Here is an 18,314-nt window from a genome sequence, read left to right as displayed (position 1 = left end):
CTTCAAATTGCAAGAAAGAGAAAGTAGAGAGAAACGCTCGGACAATCTTCATCCCTCCTTCAAACTTCTGACAAATCCTTCGAAGATCTTCAAGGTTTCTGACAGATCTTCATCAAGTTTCTGACAAATCTTCAAATTTCTTTTTAAGGTATTCAAACTTTTCCCAGATTTTTTGAATTTCTTCAAGTTATTCTTCAAACTGTTCTTGAATGTTAGCCTAGAACTTTGAATTTGTTTATGAATTTAGTCTCTATTCTCTACAAGTTTCGACTACTACTTTATTATTAACATGGATGTCGCGACTACTCAAGAGACTATAGCTAACTCAGACACCAACCCTACTAACTTACCGGAAACTCCTTTGATAGTACGTAGGCGTCTTAATAAAAAGGGGTTACCAATAAATGACTCGGATGAAAGTAGTTCGGTGAGAATTACCCCCCATTATGAACCAATAAAAGCTGGGGATGAGTCGTCTGTATCCCCTATATGCCCTCCGGAGATTATGAAAACTGCTCCTTGGGAAGTGAGCATTGCTTTCTTTCCAAATTACTTGCCGCGAATAAATCCTGACCTAGAAGGGTTATTGTATGTAGATATGGAAAACCTTGAAGGATCAGCCGAGTCTTCTGGAAGGGAGAGTGCAGCGCCAGTTCCTCCTCCGTTCTACATTCCAAACGGCGGGCCCCTAAACTACTTCATTGATTTACAGACCAAAAGAGATATAGACAACCGCCGGGAGGCCATCTCTCAAAAATGGGGTTTGAAGGACAATATAAACATTATTACCCCGGGGAATTATGACACCGTTAGGTTTCCTCCCCCACATTGTATAGCTGTATACTTTCCTTCTTTTGAATTAGGGCTCAGATTTCCTCTTCACCCGTTTTTTAGGGAGGTGTTAGAGTTTTTGAACATTTCAGTGCCCGAGTTATACCCAAACGCCTGGGGTTGTATGGTGGCCTTTTTGATCTTATGCAAAGTTTTGGCCGTGCCACCAACACTCACAGCTTTTAGATATATATTCAGAGCCCGCCTATGTAATTCGCAATCATACGGCTGTGGCTGGATTACTTTTACACACCGTCGAGGACTGAAGATAGTCCAAGACCTCCCCGATAACCAGAAGGGGTATAGGACGAAATTTGCATTTTTATATAACTCAGAGGGATGGAATATCAAGACCTCTTTTGATATTAAACCCAACCTCGCGGGTTTTAATAATGGGATCCCGCAGTGTTCTTTTAGTGACGCGGTGATCATTGAATACGCAAAGATGGACGTTCAATTGGGAAGGAAACCAATGAACGTCCAACTTAATTGGATACCCGGTCGCCCTGAGTTGGAGAACGAGAACCTCCTCTCAGCATTCGGCATCAGCTTGGCTATCGATCGGAGTAAGAGTTGCCGGGTTTCTTCCTTCTCTTTCTTATGACATGTTTAACTGTTTCTAACTCGCGGTTTTACAGGGATAGCCAAGGAGAATCTTCGAGCGAAGAGTCCGGAGCTGATGAAGAAATTCAGCGTTCTAAGACTTGCTCAAGGGGCCATCCAGCGACCCGAGGATAAGCCTCTTCCCCTTCCTCCGAAGGTATAACTTCACAAAATTCTTCGTTATGAAAGATTTCTGTTGATTCTTCCTAACTTTTTCTTTTGTAGGACTCGGCGACTGTAGAGAAGGGTCTGGAGGACGTGCCCACAGAGCAAGAGGCTCTCCGACTTCTCGAGGAGAGAAAACAAATTCACATCCCCGATGAATCTGAGAGGGTGATTCCTCCACAGACAAGGGGGGTGAAAAAGAGTGGGAAGAAGAAGAGGAAGCGGGATTCTTCTTCCCACAAGGAGAGCTCGGCCAAGAGGCCCTCTGTGGGTACGATCCCTACGGCCGTACCTCTCCGCATAACGTCGGTTGATGAGGAGGCGTCGCCCCCTTCGGACTCTCCACGGCCAGCTTCGAACAAGGGGAAGGAGAAGGTGGGGGAGTCTTCCGCGGCTCCCTCATCGCAGTTTGCTGAGGTTTATCGTCGTCGGGAAGTTTCCCCTTTTCGACACGAGACACCCTTTCCGGAGTTGGGGCATAAGGGCTTAATTGTTCGTTTTAACAGGGCGACGTCCAACTTAATCAGCAAGGTGGACGTCGACCTACTAGAGTCCATGCCCCCCCGTGATAGGGTGCGTCAGGCACAAGCTTCGGCGGCAGAGGTAATGACTTTTTTATGCTTAGTGGTGTGATTACTTGGTTTCCGGATTTCTTTAGTTGCCGTTCCTTTGCAGGCGTTCATACGGTTGGCTTTTGAGCTCGACGCAAACCGTCAAAGTGCTGCAGACCAAGAAACCATGGCCGCCCTTACCTCCCGCTGTGAGGAGCTGAATGACGAATTATCAAAATTGCGGGAGGACCTGCCGGGCCTAAAAGAGAAACTGGCCAAGTGTTCTGAGCTGAAAGAACGCTTGGTCAGGACCGAACAATGGCGGGAAAGGGCAAGGAAGCAGCTGGACCAGACCGTCGAGAACTTAGATGCTGCTTCCACCAGGTCTGCGAGCCTCGGCCATGAAGTCGGCTTGCTGATGGATACCCATGCCAAGCTCGTTCATCAGAACCAGCAACTTATGCAGCAAGTATTGACTGATTCTGCCCACTTCAAGATGATCCTATCCGCGGCTAAGGTGTATAAACTGTGCTTAACCAGGAAGGCCCGGATAGCTCGAGACTGGCTTCTTTCGGATGAGCCGGAAGCGTCGAAGTTTCTTGGAGATCTGACGGCGGAGATGGTGAGAGCCGGAACCCTGATCAGTGACGAAAAGTATCGTTTGGCTGCCGCAGAGTTGGGCATGGATTTTACCTCCCTTCAGCAAACTGCTGATCAGAAGGGGAGTGAAGCCTTGTCCAACCTTGCTCCTGTCTTGGACGGGGAGTCGGCGGTACTGGTCGACGCTGCTTGGGATGCGGATGAAAAGAGAGCCTGGTCCGAAAGGATGGATGCTGAGGCTGAGAGGGAGGCTTTATGTCTCGACTTGGATCAGCTGGCTCTCTCTTCTCCTCCGGCGTCAGATGTCCCGAAAAACTTGACGCTCTCCAACCTGGAGGTTTTGTGCCTTGATCTATCGAATCTTATTATTGATGAAGGTAGGAACCTCCAGGGCTTGTCCCAAGAGCTGTCCGAGATCGGGGTGGAGCCTTTTAACGTTGAAGATTATGTAAGCTTCACCCCCAGTCTTGAAGAGGGAAGGATCGGATCTCCTCTGCCGCCGGATCAAGACGTTGAGGCTTTTTTGGAGAATGTATAGTCTTGTAGTATTGTAATTTGATTTTTGCAAATATCCAACTCTGTATTCTGAATATTTTGATGTATATATATTCCTGATTATGGAGTTTATTCGTGGTATCCATGCTTTTATTCGTTGAGCCGTGGCTTCTCTCGTCTGAGGCCGCGGAATATTGCTTAATCGTATTAGCAGAGGGCGTGATTTTTCGATGTCACGCGCAGGCGACATCAAGGAGAGTTGTACTTAGAATATTTTCAGCCCTTAGACCCCAGTAAGGGGGTCCGACTTGTCGATGTCCCGGTTGCGGGGTATCTTAGTGGGAGAGTTGGGATTTTTTGAACTCAGGGACCGCAAACTGGGGGTCCGACTTATCGATGTCCTGGTTGGGAAACATCATTTAGAATATTTTGAACTTTAGGGACCCCAAACTGGGGGTCCGACTTATCGATATCCCGGTTGGGAAACATCATTGTAAAAACTTAGAATATTTTGGACTTTAGGGACCCCAAACTGGGGGTCCGACTTATCGATGTTACGAACAGATGTCAAATACTTCAAGTGATTTTTGATCTTGGAACCCTAGCCTAAGGGTTCGACTTATACGTATCACAAGTTCGTTAGTGACAGAATAATTTGATAATGGGACCCCTCTCAGGGGGTCCGTCTTATGGATATTACTGATTTAATAAGATTTGCAAAAGATTTTTACTAAATATTTGCGAACATAAGAGCCGGATAATCTGAAAATAAAAACCTGTTTATTAATGATTGATAAGGATACAAGCGATGATTGGAAGTAATTTTGAATTACAACGCAACTATGTTGCGGAATGACTGATGTTGCGGAATGACTGATGTCGCGGATTGGTACTGATGAGTCTGTCACTGATGAGGCTGTTTATGCTGGTGCTTACCGATTGCCCCTTGCAAATTTTATTAAATGAAGAATTTTTTCAAATGGTCTCCATTCCATGGTCGGGGTAGTTTTTTCCCTTTCATGTCTTCTAGTTCGAAAGTTCCTGGTTTGATGACGTGGGTGACTTTGAAAGGTCCGTCCCAGTTGGCTCCTAACTTTCCTTTCTCCACACTCTTTCCCGTAGCTTCTATTTTTCGGAGAACCAAATCACCAATTTGAATGCGTCTGGTTTTGACGTGGCGATTGAAGCTACGGATCATCTTTTGTTTTTGTGCTATTGATCTCAGCATTGCGTTTCCTCTTGTCTCTGGCAGCAGATCTAAGTTTGCTCTTTTTCCTTCCTCATTTTCGTCGTGTGAGTAGTAGGTGACCCTTGTAGAGGGTACGCCTATTTCAACTGGGAGCACGGCTTCTGATCCGTATACTAAAGAGAAAGGTGTATGCCCCGTTCCGTCTTTGATGGTTGTTCGACTTGCCCATAAGATGCCTGGTAGTTCTTCATCCCAATTACCTTTGACCCCCTCTATCTTCTTCTTAATGCCATTCAGGATCTCTTTGTTCGCGGACTCTACTTGACCATTAGTTTGCGGCCTGGACACTGAACTGAATCTGATTTGGATGTTAAACTTGTCGCAGTACTCGATGGTGTTTTTGCTGACGAACTGCCTTCCATTATCTGTTATGATCACCCGGGGGATGCCGTACCTTGTGATGATATTCCTCCATATAAACTGACAGACTTATTTGTCCGTGATTGAGCTAAGGGCTTCCGCTTCTACATATTTTGTGAAATAATCAATGGCCACAATGATGAATTTGCGTTGCCCTTTTGCCGGAGGGAAGGGGCCAAGGAGGTCCATGCCCCACTTGTCGAAAGGCAGGACGGCTTGCATGGCGGTCAAGTAATTAGATGGCTTCCTTCCTATCTTTGAGTGGTACTGACATTCAGGACATCTTTTGATCAAATACTCCGCGTCTTCTCGGAGTGAGGGCCAATAATATCCACTTCTAAGGACTTTCCCAATGACAGTTCGTACTCCTTGGTGTATACCGCATCCACCTTCGTGTATTTCGCGGAGGATATAGTTTCCTTCTTCAGGGGATACGCATTTCAGGAGGGGGTGTGTATATGACTTCTTGTAAAGCGTTCCTTCGTGGAGTTCGAACCATCTGGCTTTCTTCCGGAGCATTTTGGCCTGACTTTCATCTTGGGGAAGCGTCTGATTCCGCAAATATTCGATGTATGGCTCCATCCATGTTTCTGATCTGTCGATGGTATCGACCATGAAGTTGATGCTGGGGTTAGGAAGCACTTCCCAGATTATGTCTCGAGCCGCGGATGTTTCTGCTGAGCTGGCAAGCTTCGCTAAGGAATCAGCCTGGGCATTCTGGGATCTTGGAATATGCTCCAACGTGAATTTGCCGAATTTTTGAACAAATTCCTTTACTTGCTGTAGGTACATTTTCATGCTATCATCTTTAGCTTCGAATTCCCCGTTCACTTGTCCAACAATCAATTGGGAGTCAGAGAAGGCGGACAATTTTTTGGCTCCCGCTTCGTAGCAAATTCTCAGTCCCATCAACAATGCTTCATATTCGGCCTCGTTGTTGGATGCTGCGAACTCGAACCTGACCGCCCTTTCCATACGGACCCCGGCGGAAGACACAATGAGGAGTCCAGCCCCACTTGCTGATTGTGTTGAGGACCCATCTACATACAACTTCCATTCCTGATTGGGCTCAGGATGATAGGGGAGAGTGCTTTCAGCAATGAAGTCAGCCAGAGCTTGGGCTTTGATTGCTGTTCGAGGCTCATATTCGATGCCGAAATCCGCTAGCTGGTTTGCCCAATCTGTGACGCGGCTTGACTTATTTTTCCCTTCCAGAATCTTTTTCAAAGGTTGATCAGTCCGGACGATGATCTAGTGGGATTGAAAGTAGGGCTTCAATTTCCTGCTTGCCATGACGATTGCGAATATGACTTTTTCGACTTCACCGTAGTTTCCCTCCGAGCCACGGAATGCATGACTTACATAATATATAGGAAGCTGTTTCTTTTCCCTTTCCGCAACCAGTACTCCGGATAACGAATATTCGGAGACAGAGACATATAGGACTAGCTTCTCCCCTTTGATGGGCGAAACTAGTTTTGGCAAGGTGGACAGGTGCTCTTTAAGTTGGCGGAAGGACTCTTCTGCTTCTGCTGTCCACTCGAACTTCTGTTGTTTTATTGTTTTAAAGAAGGGTGAACATTTATCCGCGGACTTGGAAAGGAATCTTCCAAGAGCAGCCACGCACCCCGTGAGCTTTTGTACTTCTTTTACTGAGGTGGGAGATCTCATGTTCTGTATAGTCCGGATCTTATCAGGATTTGCTTCAATGCCTCGTTCGTCTACCAGGAAGCCGAGGCACTTTCCTCCGGTAACTCCAAACACACACTTGTCAGGATTGAGTTTCATTTGGTGCTTTCGAAGGGTAAGGAACGTCTCTCGTAAGTCTGCGGCGTGCTGACTTGCTTGTCTGCTTTTTGTGATCATGTCATCTACATATACTTCTAAGTTCCGTCCAATCTGAGATTGGAAGACCTTGTTGACCATCCTTTGATAAGTTGCCCCCGCGTTTTTTAATCCGAAGGGCATAACCTTGTAGCAATAGACTCCCATGCTGGTAATGAAGGCCGTGTGAGGTTGGTCTTCAATTGCCAACGGAATCTGATGATAGCCGGCATTGGCATCCATGAAGCTTAATAATGCATGGCCTGCTGTAGAATCCACCAGATGATCTATCTTTGGAAGTGGGTAATCGTCTTTAGGGCACGCCTTATTCAGGTCCGTGAAGTCGACGCACATCCTCCACTTGCCATTTGGTTTTTTTACCAGGACAACGTTGGATAGCCACTCAGAGTATTTGCATTCTTTAATAAACCCGGCTCTCAACAACTTCTCGACTTCCTCCTTGGCGGCCTCAGTTCGCTCTCTTCCTTGATGTCGTAGCTTTTGTTTTATGGGTTTATAGCCTGGTTTGATGTCAAGTTTATGACACGCGACATTGGTAGGGATGCCAGGCATTTCTTCCGTGCAAAAAGCAAAGACGTCGCGGAACTCAGCAATGGTGGCCACTATGTCCTGTTTGACCGTGCTAGGAAGATCTTTCCCTACCTTGATTTGTTTCCCCTCGAACATGTCTACTTCCTCGTATCGTTCTATGGGGCGAGGCCTTTCATGCGTGCTGGGGTTTTCCTTGTACACGCTCATGACAGCTGGGACATTGTCTTCCCTTTTTCTTTTTGCAGGTGTCTCGGAAGACCCGCGCTTCAGGGTGTTTACGAGGCATTGGCGAGCCGTCACTTGGTCTCCCTTGAGAATGCCAACTTGTCCATTATCTGTCTCGAATTGCAGCAAGAGTTGATGGGGAAAGATTGCTGCCTTGATCTTATTAATGAGTGGGAGCCCCATGATGGCATTGTAGGGGAAGTTGAGATCTACCACAGTGAACCGTATGGGCATGGTCCGGCTTTCACTTCTCTCCCCTACCCGTACGGGGAGAATGATCGTGCCCAACGGAATGACCTGACTCCCTCCAAACCCAATCAGTGGTTTGTCTAGGGGTTGTAAGTGCTTTTCCTCGAACTTCATCTTTCTCAAGCACTCTATTGTAATAAGATCAGTCGTGCTTCCCGTATCTACCAGCACCCGTCTGACTTTCATTTGCCCGAATTTAAGAGTGACCACCAGAGGGTCGGTATGGGGTTGTTGCAGCTGTTGGGAGGCCGTGGCATCGAACTTCATGACCGGTCCCTTAGATGCGGCCATGGGAGGTCCTTTCATCAAAGTGTGGACGCTGTTTTTTGCAGCGCGGATAGTGGGATATTCCTCAGTGTATCCCCCAAAAATCATGTTGATAGTTCCTTGAGTGTCGGAACTTTCGCGTCTGGCTTCGTTCCTCTTGGGGGATCTGCGTTTCTGTTGCCATGGCCTCCTTTCCCCTTCTCTTCCAGCATAATCCCTCCTGTTGAGGAACCTGGACAGTTTTCCCTCGTCAGCCAACTGATGCAAGATGCGCTTTAGTTCGCGGCATTGTGCCAGAGTATGGCCGTGCTCTTTGTGGTAATCACACCACAGATTATAGTTGCGCCTATCAGAGGCGGTGGTAACTGGAGGTGGAGCTGGCAATTGATCTCGAACAGCGAAGAAAATGTCCCTCCTGTTTCGATTGAATATGGGGTCGTTTCCTCCATCTCCCAGATTCCGCGTCCTAGTTTCTCCTTCTGTAACATACACGTGTCGGGCTCGTGGAGGTCCCATATCAGATGGCGGTGTAGGACGACGCGGCATGTAATTCTTCTCTCTCCTCGAAGAATGCTCCTCCCTGTTTCGTGAGGATTGATGGGGGGGCCCGACATCTTTTTTCTCAAATTTTCGCCTTTTCGGATCATGTGCTTGACATATCTCTGAGGCCGTGACATAACTTTGGCATTGTTTCATGGCCTCTGCGTACGTCTTTACTTGACTTTTAACCAACTGGAACTTCAGCCGTTGGGCCTTCATTCCGTTGATTAGGGCGTTTAGGGCAACCGACTCCTCCAAATCAGTCACTTCCAGCACTGCCTCATGGAACTTCTTAAGATATGAGGATATGGACTCTCCTTCCAATTGAGTGACACTAAGCAGGTGGAAGTTTGATTTCTCCTGCCTTCTTGAGGCTATAAAGTGGCCCAAGAACTTGCCCTCTAGTTGGGCAAAGTTGTGGATGCTTCCTCCGGGAAGGGAGGTGTACCACGTCAAAGCTACTCCTATAAGAGTAGTTGGAAAGAACTTACACCATAACGATGAGTTGGTGGTGTACAACAACATAAGATTCTTATACGCCGTCAGGTGCTCCTGCGGGCATGACGTGCCATCGAAAGCAGCCATGTTCGGTACTTTTATTTTCCCGGGATTGGGAGTATTCAGTATCTCCATGGCCAGGGGAGAGACTAATGATATGGGCTCTTCGGGAAGGACACTCTTGTCGGCCTCATTCCGCGGTATGGAAGTGGGAGTGAGGGGACGGCTAGACCCCGCGAGTTGCGCCTTCTTCCTTTCCTCCCTTCTTTTATCTACCAGGGATTGGACGCTCTCAGACGTCTTTCGCTTTTTGCTCTCTAGGAAGGTTCGGGCATCTGGAGTGGCGGTTTTGGATTCGCCATCCCGTGTATCTGTCTTGCTATGGTGCGGGTAAGTTCTGGACCTTTCCCGCCTATTTTTATTGCGTCTACTGGAATGGGAAGTCCTCGAGTTCCCATCTTGAGATTCATGAGATTTTGGTATCTCTTGACGGGGCTCGATTCGTTCCTCTAAGTTCTTTATTTGGTTCGCCATGTCTTCCAGTACTCGTTGTTGAGTAGGGGTATTGTTTATGACGGCGCGGAGTTGTTCAGAGAACGCGGCCGTGAGATTTCGCGCTAGCATGTCCAGATCACGGCGAGTCACGGCTTGATTATTAGCGTGACCCGCTGAAGTGTCTGTATCTGTGCTATGCACGGTGGCGGTTTGAGTCGGGTTCTTCTTGGGAGCCATGACTTCTTGTACAATCCCCACAGACGGCGCCAAACTGTTTCGGTAATGAAACGAGGAAGTGGGATACACTTAAAATACCTGGAGATAAGTAGAAGTGTGATCAAGAGAAGCGACTTATGAGAGGAAGCGACCTGAATTCCTGCAACACAACACGTTAGCCTTGTCCGGGGGGTGATCTCCCGGAAAACCCCTCCGACGCTCAAGTTAGAACGTGGATATGAGAATATGGAGTAAGTGATTACAGAATGAATACAAAAAGATGCAGTGGGTGATATTATTGGAGTGTTGGTATGCTAATGAAGTGGAGTATGAGCAAGGATGCTTAAGAGAGTTATTTTTCAGATCCCTCTTCCTTTCTGATGGTTGTCCCTATTTATAATGTTGAAGGAGGAAGTTACTTCAGAGAGGAGAGGTGGAAGATCATGGGAGTAGTGGGAGTAATGGGAGGTGGACTGGTCATGGGAAGAATAGACAATTATTCACCTTGAAACAAGGAGAGCCAAGCATGATTGAAGAGTGGAAGGTGGTGGGCAGTTATTCTCCTTAAAAGGAGGATGGCCAAAGAAGATAGATGACAGGGAAGTTAAGTATTCTGAAGGTAAAAATCCCATGAGCCCTCCAAGGAGGATGGGAAGTCCAGCAGAAAGCCCATTGACCAAAAGTCAAAGTCAACCCGGAAAGGTCAAAGGGTATTTTAGTAATATGATGCTAATTAATAAATAAATAAAATAATTGAGTAAACAATACCATGACACTAAGTGTATTAAAATGTTCAATCTTATTCGTTTTGAGGACTAAATGTTTTGTACCATATGAAAATGTTTCAAATTATAACTTACCGACCATTTGTTCTAATTTGGACGTCACTAATCTACTTTGGGGGTCACTGGGCATCAAATGTTTTGAGTGATTTAAGATGAGTCAAAACACTACTAATTAACTATAAATACCAGTATTTTCCGCGTGTTAGTGTTTTGTCCATCTGGTTGTTTGATTTAAAGGTATTTTTATAAAGGCAAAAGACTAATAAAAGTAACTTAATGTTTTAAAAAAATAAAAAAAATTAACAACTAGCTTTATAAAACTAACTTGGTATTAACTTAATGTTTTAAAAAAAAAATAAAATTAACAACTAGCTTTATAAAACTAACTTAGTATTTCCATATCTTAATGTTTAGACCGAATTCATGTAATTACAAAGAATTCTACATTTTATTCCTCTAATTTAAAACTTGAGTATCGTGTGAAAATCGAATCTTGTTTCAATTGAAACAACTATCATCTTCTTCATATTAGTCAATTCTCACATCTCTCTCTTTCCTCGCCTAACATGCAATACAAATTTTTGTGAGAAACGGTTTCTATGAGATACCATCTCTGATCAGATCGACCCATAATAGAACATACAAATGGTGCAATCAACAACCAAAAAGAACTTGGCTTGCTGCTTGCCCCCTTCTAATGAGTTAGGATCCTCTCTATTACTTAACCTGTTTGATAGGTGATATTAAATGGTGGTAATAGGAATGATTTATAGTGTAAAATATCATCAAAAGTTCCATATCATTCCCATGGTAATGAAAGTTTAATTACAAAAAAGTTTTTTTTTTTACAAATTTCCATTACCATCTAATACTACATCTCTCAATGATAATGCATTGGAATGAATTTTATGAAGAAAATGGGATGTTTGAAGTTGGACAAACATAACCATCAAGTTATCCAAAACATTTTTCAACCAAAATTACACTAGTTTTTCATTCTCATTACTATCGTTTATTACCACCTACTAAACGGGCTGCAAATGTAATGAAGGGTCCAATATTTAATCTAATAGGTATAATTAGTTGATGGAGTTTTAATAGGAGAAATTTTAACTTTTTTTTTTCTAAAATAACTGTGAAAATCATAAAAGTGATGGAGAGATCCTAATACCCTTCCAATACCCCAGCAAAGACCCTTGCAGTGTTGTAGTATTTCTAATTTTCTACTCCACACTCAAAGTTCAATCTTCCAAAATTTCATAACCCCAAATTTTCATTACATCTAAGATCTAACCAAACATCAGTAATGCTTCTCACTTCAACAACCTTTCTTCAGAAAACCCCTTTCTTCCTCATCCACTCTTCAGTCCCTTCTGCTCTTAAGCCTCCTTCATCTTCTCCTCACAGTTCCGCTTTCCTTCCATTAAAACCATTGCAAGTTTCAAACTTTACATCCCAAGCCTCTTGTTGCTGCTCAGTACTCAGTAATAGGCTGTTGGGTTTTTCTGGATTGAGTAGAAAACAAATGGGTAAAGATTATTTTCGGATTTCAGTAGTTTCTGATGATGGGTCTGGCGGTTCTTCAGGTTTTAATGGCGGAAAAGGGTTTGGTGGGTCTGGTGACGATGGTGTTGGTGGTAATGATGGGAATCGGTCTAAGTGGAGCTTGTTTTCCTGGTAAAATTTTATTTATTTTTTTTTTTTTGGTTAATGTCAACCTTTTTTGCTCATTTTTTATAAAGTTTCAGATTTTCTGCTCATTTTAGTACAGGATCAATCTTTATTGGATATTTTTGAAAAAATTTCATGATTTACTTCTTCCGTGTAAAATAGTGGATTTTTTTTTTGTCTTTTAGTGGAGGTTGAATTTGAATGTGTTAATATGGTTATGAAGTGTAGTTGAGATTGATTTTAAAGTGTTTTTTGTAAGCTGCAACTTGCAAGCATGCTTCAATATGCAGGAAGAAAATAGCATGATTGTACATGAAAAGGTCACTTGTTAGTTGTTAGGGGACTTGTACAGTGGAATTTTGTCTGCTTTAGAAGTATGCTTTTACAGCAACAGCCTTACACTGTTCCAATACCTTTAGTGTGTGTTTGGATGTAAGGAAATTGAAGGAAAGGAAGAGAAGGGATTTGGAGGAAGGAAGAATCTCTTGTTTGGATGATAGCAAAATGGGAGGGAAGGGATTTGGAGGGGAGGAAATTGAAAGGAATTGATGGATACTTTTTGTTAAGGTTTCAATCTCTTTAAAATTGAAAAGATTTGAAGGGAAAACTCCCATCTCTCTTCATTTCCCTTCCATTCCCTCTATACAAACAAAAGCTATTTCGCTTCCATTTCTCTTCTCTTCCTTTCCCTTCCCTCCCTTTCTTTTCTTTCCAAAATTGTTATCCAAACATATTGTTAAAGTGTGTTTGGATGGAAGGAAATAGAGGAAAAGAAAAGGGAGAGATTTTGATGGATGATGGATCCCTTGTTTTAGGATAAAAAATGGGAGAGATGGGATTTAGAGGCATTGGATGTCTGTTTTTTTTGTTAAGGTGTCCATCTTTCTAAAGTTGGAAAGATTTGAAGGGAAAACTAATATCTCTGTACCTTTCCCTTTCCTTCCCTCCTAAACAAACAAGTTTCTTCACTTCCATTTCTATTCCCTTCCTTTCCCTTCCCTCCCTTTCCTTTCTTTCTTTTCTTTTCTCTTCAAAGTTGTTATTCAAACATAGTGTTAAAGTTGATCCTGCCTATTCGATTGGGTGGGATCTGGAATCTATACAACCTTTTAGACTGTTCCAAATGTGGATTTTTACATTGTTCCCATTACCCCCAATCGTGGTTATGCAACTTTATTTGTATTGACCTTTGGCAATAATATCATGTGCAACTTCAAATAAATAAAACATGTACACGATTAATGAGCCATTTGGGTGTAGTCCGTCATAATATGTAACTAAAGAACTCAAATTCTTTTGCGCAATCGAGAATGGACTATTATTATCAACCTGCTTCATGTAAATTGCTTTATTATCAACTTTAACATTAAAGAAATCAAGTAGAGGATTGCACCTTGATGGTTTAATATGTGTCATGCTGAAGAAGATTAGTGTCGTTGCTTATACCGAGACTTGATCATCTTACAATTTACCAGTCAAATGAGCTAATAGCTCTTTGTTGGTTTGATTTGCATATTTGATCCTTTAGGTGTTTGCTGCATTATTGCTACAAGTACTACCTATAAATCTTAGTATTAGTTTTGAATATTGACTTTGTCAATTTGGTCTGTGATACTTTGGTTGATTTTATTGTATGCCAATAATCCTTTTCCCTCTCAATTTGCTAAACTTTTCATTTTTGATTGTCCTAACGAGTTTGCTACATTGCTATGAAAGAAAATGCACACATACCTCTCTCATTAACGTAATCAACAAACACAATCTTTATCTTCATCTAATCCATTCGTTTTTTGTCTTATTCTCCCACTAACAACCAACTAAAACCGATATACTACCAAAAAACAAATGTAGCAATATTCTCCCTCTAACAATCAACATGATTTGCCCTGTTCGGTAATTTGTCTGCATTATTGGCTAGTTGGCTATTTATGGTGCTTGTTAGTTGTTACACAATTTTTGTGCCGGATTATGATGGACGTATCAGAATGACTCATTTTATTTTTCAACTTATTGGAAGTAGCAAAGGTGGTGCATTAAAATTAATGGAAATGTCCCTTGATATGATGCTGTGTATCTGGTCGTTTCTTACCTTGTCGTTGGGAAGGGGGTTACCTAGGCTAGTAGTGAGTCGCGTATGGTTGATGTTAATACTGATGTTGTCTATTGGTACAATTTGGTAGTAAGTCTACTATCTATTAATGTTGTTTCTTTGAAAGAGAAACATTCATGAACTGATGAGCATGCTAAAGTGTGAACATTGTTGAACCGGCGAAATATTGACAGGAACATTTAACGCATTTTATGTTTCAAAGTTCAATCACATATCAATTTTCTCACCCATGGATTATGGGGTCACAGGTACATGGATCTTCTAGTGAAGTCTCCCGTATTGACTAAATCGGTGACTTCTGCGTTGTTAAACTTGATTGGAGATGTAATCTGTCAGGTAAAACTTCTCACTCATCTACTCTCACTCTCGCAGAAATGTTGAACACCTACTTCTTACTGCCTGGTTCAAATGACTGTGTATTTCACAACGGCTTCCCATTTGTCTTCTTTTTGAAAACCAATTGTTGTAAATTTTGTTGTTTGTTTTTTCTCTTGATCTCAAACTGTTTGGTAGTCTGTTCTTATGGTAAACCGACAAAAGGGAATTTGGTGTATAGCTTCTTGTGGTTCCATTACACTTTAGCTTGTGGGTAAACTGTTAAACCTACCAAATATTTACGATCTAGTGTATGTTATTTATAAGTAGATCTCCTCAGTCTATAAATTTTGGTGTAATTTGTGTGCTTAACCGACAAAGTCATCTTGCTCATGTAGCTTGTTATAGACAAAGTTCCATCTCTGGATTACAAAAGGACCTGCACGTTCACTTTTTTGGGGCTGGCATTGGTGGGTCCAACACTGCATTACTGGTATTGCTTCAATCCACACCTATTGTAGACATTATATCCTACTCTTTTTGTATATTCACTCTCAAGTTTTAAAGATCTACTACAGAAAGCATCTAATACTTATGCTTTTTGTTATACTCCCTCTGTTCCCTAATGAAATTCCCACAAGGAATATTCACGGAAATTAAGAAAAATAAAATCTTTTAAAACAGTGGATATATTATTTAATTGAAAAATTAAGTTGATGGAAGAAAAGTGAAGACCATAAACATTTAAAAAATATTAAAAGAAAAGTTAGTAGACAAAATATGGGGATCACAACTAATAAAAAAATATTTTAATAAAGTCAGTGGGAAACATGTAGGGATCATAAGGAATATAAAAATATTAAAATAAAGTTAGTGGGAACTATGTGGGACCATAAGCATTATAAAAGTATTAAATTGAGGATGAATAAGGTTACTTTTGTCTAAAGTTTGTGATATAAATAGAAAATTTTTTTATGAAAACAACAAATGAAACACCAAAAATGGCAAATGGAAACTTCTTTAAGGAACTGAGGGAGTAGTGCATATCTATTTTCCTGAACTTTCGACTCTAAGATGTACGTCTCTTTTTGATAAGTGTATCTTCATGTAAATAGGTACTTGTATCTCAGTAAATTAGTTACTATGCCCGGAGCTTCTGGTGCTTTTGTGCGTCTTCTACTTGATCAGGTTAACTGTTAATTTCCTCTTAACTATAATTAATCTTAGTTCTGTTTAATTTGGGCTACAGTGCTTCGCTTTTTATAGTGAGTCTTTTCTTAATGTGCAAATGTATCTCTACGATAAATTTATACATATTGCAGTTCTTCTTTGCACCTATTTTTATCGGGACTTTTCTTTCTGCATTGATGACATTGGAAGGAAGGCCTTCGCAAATCGTCCCAAAGCTTAAACAGGTTTGCGTATGCTTTCATGTTTCAACCTTTGGCTTGTTGTTTGGGGTCGAAATTATTGGTACTTTGCCCCTTTTGTTAATGTCATATTGACCGGAGTTTACATATATTTCAGGAATGGTTTGCATCCGTGGTTGCTAACTGGAAACTGTGGATACCATTTCAGTTTCTTAACTTCCGTTTTGTCCCCCAGCAATTCCAGGTATGTGATTATAAAATTTATGATCTTCTCTTCAATTTATTTATGCATATTTTTTCTATATTTCCATTGCGTAAGTGTAAGGAGTTGGTAATATCTTAATGGTATGATTTTTAGGTTCTTGCCTCTAATTTTGTTGCTGTAATATGGAATGTGATCCTATCATTCAAAGCTCATACAGAGGTTGTTGCAAAATAAGTATGTTTCTGAACCTTCTCCATTTTTTTATTAGTATGGCGTTGCTTGTACTACGGTGTTCTATCATATTGAATCAATGTGGAAAAAGAGAAAATGACTAAGTTGCGATCAACCAACCGCAAATGAGATGAGGATGGTAGTTATCAAGCGAGAGAGGAAGGAGTGAGAATTGAGGAATCGATGACATCGTGTGAGTGACAGCAAATAGGATTCGGAGAATACCCATTTTCATTTCAATTGCGGAGAGGTTTTTCATATAATGAACCGCAAGATATCCCTCCATATTCCTCCTCTCCCTGATGATCACTTATTCACCATTTCGCCCCCACCTTCCTTGATTCAAACAGGAAATTAGCCTCACTCCATTCCCTTCTCTCCCCGTTACTCCAAACCCGTCTACCATTCAAATTATTTATGTTAAAACTAATGTAATATCATTATCATCATTAATAAAAATAAGTTGATAAATTACAAGTTGAAGTAAAAATAAATGAATTGTTCCATCTCAAATTGTATGAAAAAGATGAGTTTAGGAGGCATTTCAGTAAGTAAGCATAGCATAGAGGTGAGTCAAATTTAAGGAGGTTAATAGAAAATATTCCAGGCACGCTTGGGTTGAGTGCAAATATTTAAGGGGTAAAATAGATGAGAATGGATTTTGTGAAGAAAAAAAAATGATTACCATTGGACAAAGTTGATCATTAATCTGTCTAAATTACATTAAATTTTCATTCATTCTCAATTTTTAATATCGATAATCAAACAAGTTGTTAGAGTCATTTTGTGTTGGTTATTGATTAGTAGTTTAGTATGTACGCCTTGTAGCGTGACTTAAGTTCTTATGTAGATTTTTCCCAAGTGTAGGTCGATCTGTTCACTCACCCACCCGTGTCAAATTCTGTTCGAGTGGTTAATACTACACTGATCCCTCCATAACAATTTTCGATGCTGGCCGATATCAAGCCTGGGCCCTGCAGGCAGCAAGCGAACATATGGCCTGGACGTTTTTGGTGTAGAGAGCTATAAAGACAAATGTAGATTTGTAGCCGCTAAATTCTAGATCATGGGACCAACCCAACAAGTTTTGTTTAGCTAAACATCTAGCATAAGTTACTTTCCTCATTCTTGTATGTCCGTGTCTTCTGCTATCATGGGTCAATCGGAAACAACCTCTTTGTTAATGGTATCACTAGTAATGATAAGTTTGTGCACGCTCGACCCCTTCAAATCCCATTCTAGGTGAAAGCTATTTACCGACAAATATGTTGTATGGTGTGTTTGTTTTATCAATATATTTTGTCAAGATATTTAGGCTAATAAATTTTGACAATTTAAGTTTGTATTTGTTAGAAAATAATATTATATGTTTCTTGTTTTATATTTAGAATTAGTCTTAGAATAATTTTGTGATACCACCGTGCTACGTGACATCATCTAAATATCTATTTGACATACCCTAAACACCTTTTGACATAACCTAAACCCCTACTTAGTATATTCTAAAAGTCTATTTGACATACGACAAACTCTTAATTGATATGCCCTAAACATCTACTTGAAATATATTATAAATCTCTTCTTGACATACAATAAACAGCTAATTGATATATTTTAAGCACCTACTTGACATACCCTAAACACTTATTTAACATACTCTAAAAACATACCATAAATTCTAACTTGACATAAAAAAAATTACCATACACGTAATTGCATTTGTGTTATTTTTTTTTTATTGATTTTGAAATGTCAATTTATCAAATTCAAGCATATGTACAAGTTATGAAAGGAACTGTATATTGCCAATTTCTTTTTTAAAAATATTTTAATAATGGGTCGGACTTTCATGGAGGCGTCTATCAAATAGAGCGTTTAAAATGAGAATTTGTGTACATATTTCATAT

The 18,314-nt window shown here is 41.3% G+C and overlaps 2 protein-coding genes across 2 annotated transcripts; one reads left to right on the top strand and one right to left on the bottom strand.

Moving 5' to 3' along the window:
* Positions 1 to 4,942: 4,942 nt before the first annotated feature.
* On the bottom strand, positions 4,943 to 6,911 carry LOC130811240 (uncharacterized). The gene is made up of 4 exons (XM_057677468.1): positions 6,826 to 6,911; positions 6,435 to 6,703; positions 5,351 to 5,984; positions 4,943 to 4,955 (listed from the first exon to the last, which is right to left on the bottom strand). Exons 1-4 carry the CDS (start codon positions 6,909 to 6,911, stop codon positions 4,943 to 4,945), a joined length of 1,002 nt encoding a protein of 333 aa, XP_057533451.1.
* A 4,734-nt stretch (positions 6,912 to 11,645) lies between these two features.
* On the top strand, positions 11,646 to 17,788 carry LOC130824185 (protein sym-1-like). The gene is made up of 8 exons (XM_057689086.1): positions 11,646 to 12,182; positions 14,535 to 14,622; positions 15,000 to 15,094; positions 15,717 to 15,789; positions 15,924 to 16,016; positions 16,129 to 16,215; positions 16,330 to 16,410; positions 17,275 to 17,788. The coding sequence occupies exons 1-7, from the start codon at positions 11,812 to 11,814 to the stop codon at positions 16,408 to 16,410; spliced, it is 888 nt and encodes a 295-aa protein (XP_057545069.1). The 5' UTR covers positions 11,646 to 11,811; the 3' UTR covers positions 17,275 to 17,788.
* Positions 17,789 to 18,314: the final 526 nt, after the last annotated feature.

The sequence above is a fragment of the Amaranthus tricolor genome, chromosome 1, assembly GCF_026212465.1.
Source record: "Amaranthus tricolor cultivar Red isolate AtriRed21 chromosome 1, ASM2621246v1, whole genome shotgun sequence".
In the NCBI taxonomy this organism is placed as follows: Eukaryota; Viridiplantae; Streptophyta; class Magnoliopsida; order Caryophyllales; family Amaranthaceae; genus Amaranthus; species Amaranthus tricolor.
The sequence above is the reverse complement of the archived record's forward strand: the minus strand, read 5'-3'. Positions and strand labels throughout refer to the sequence as shown.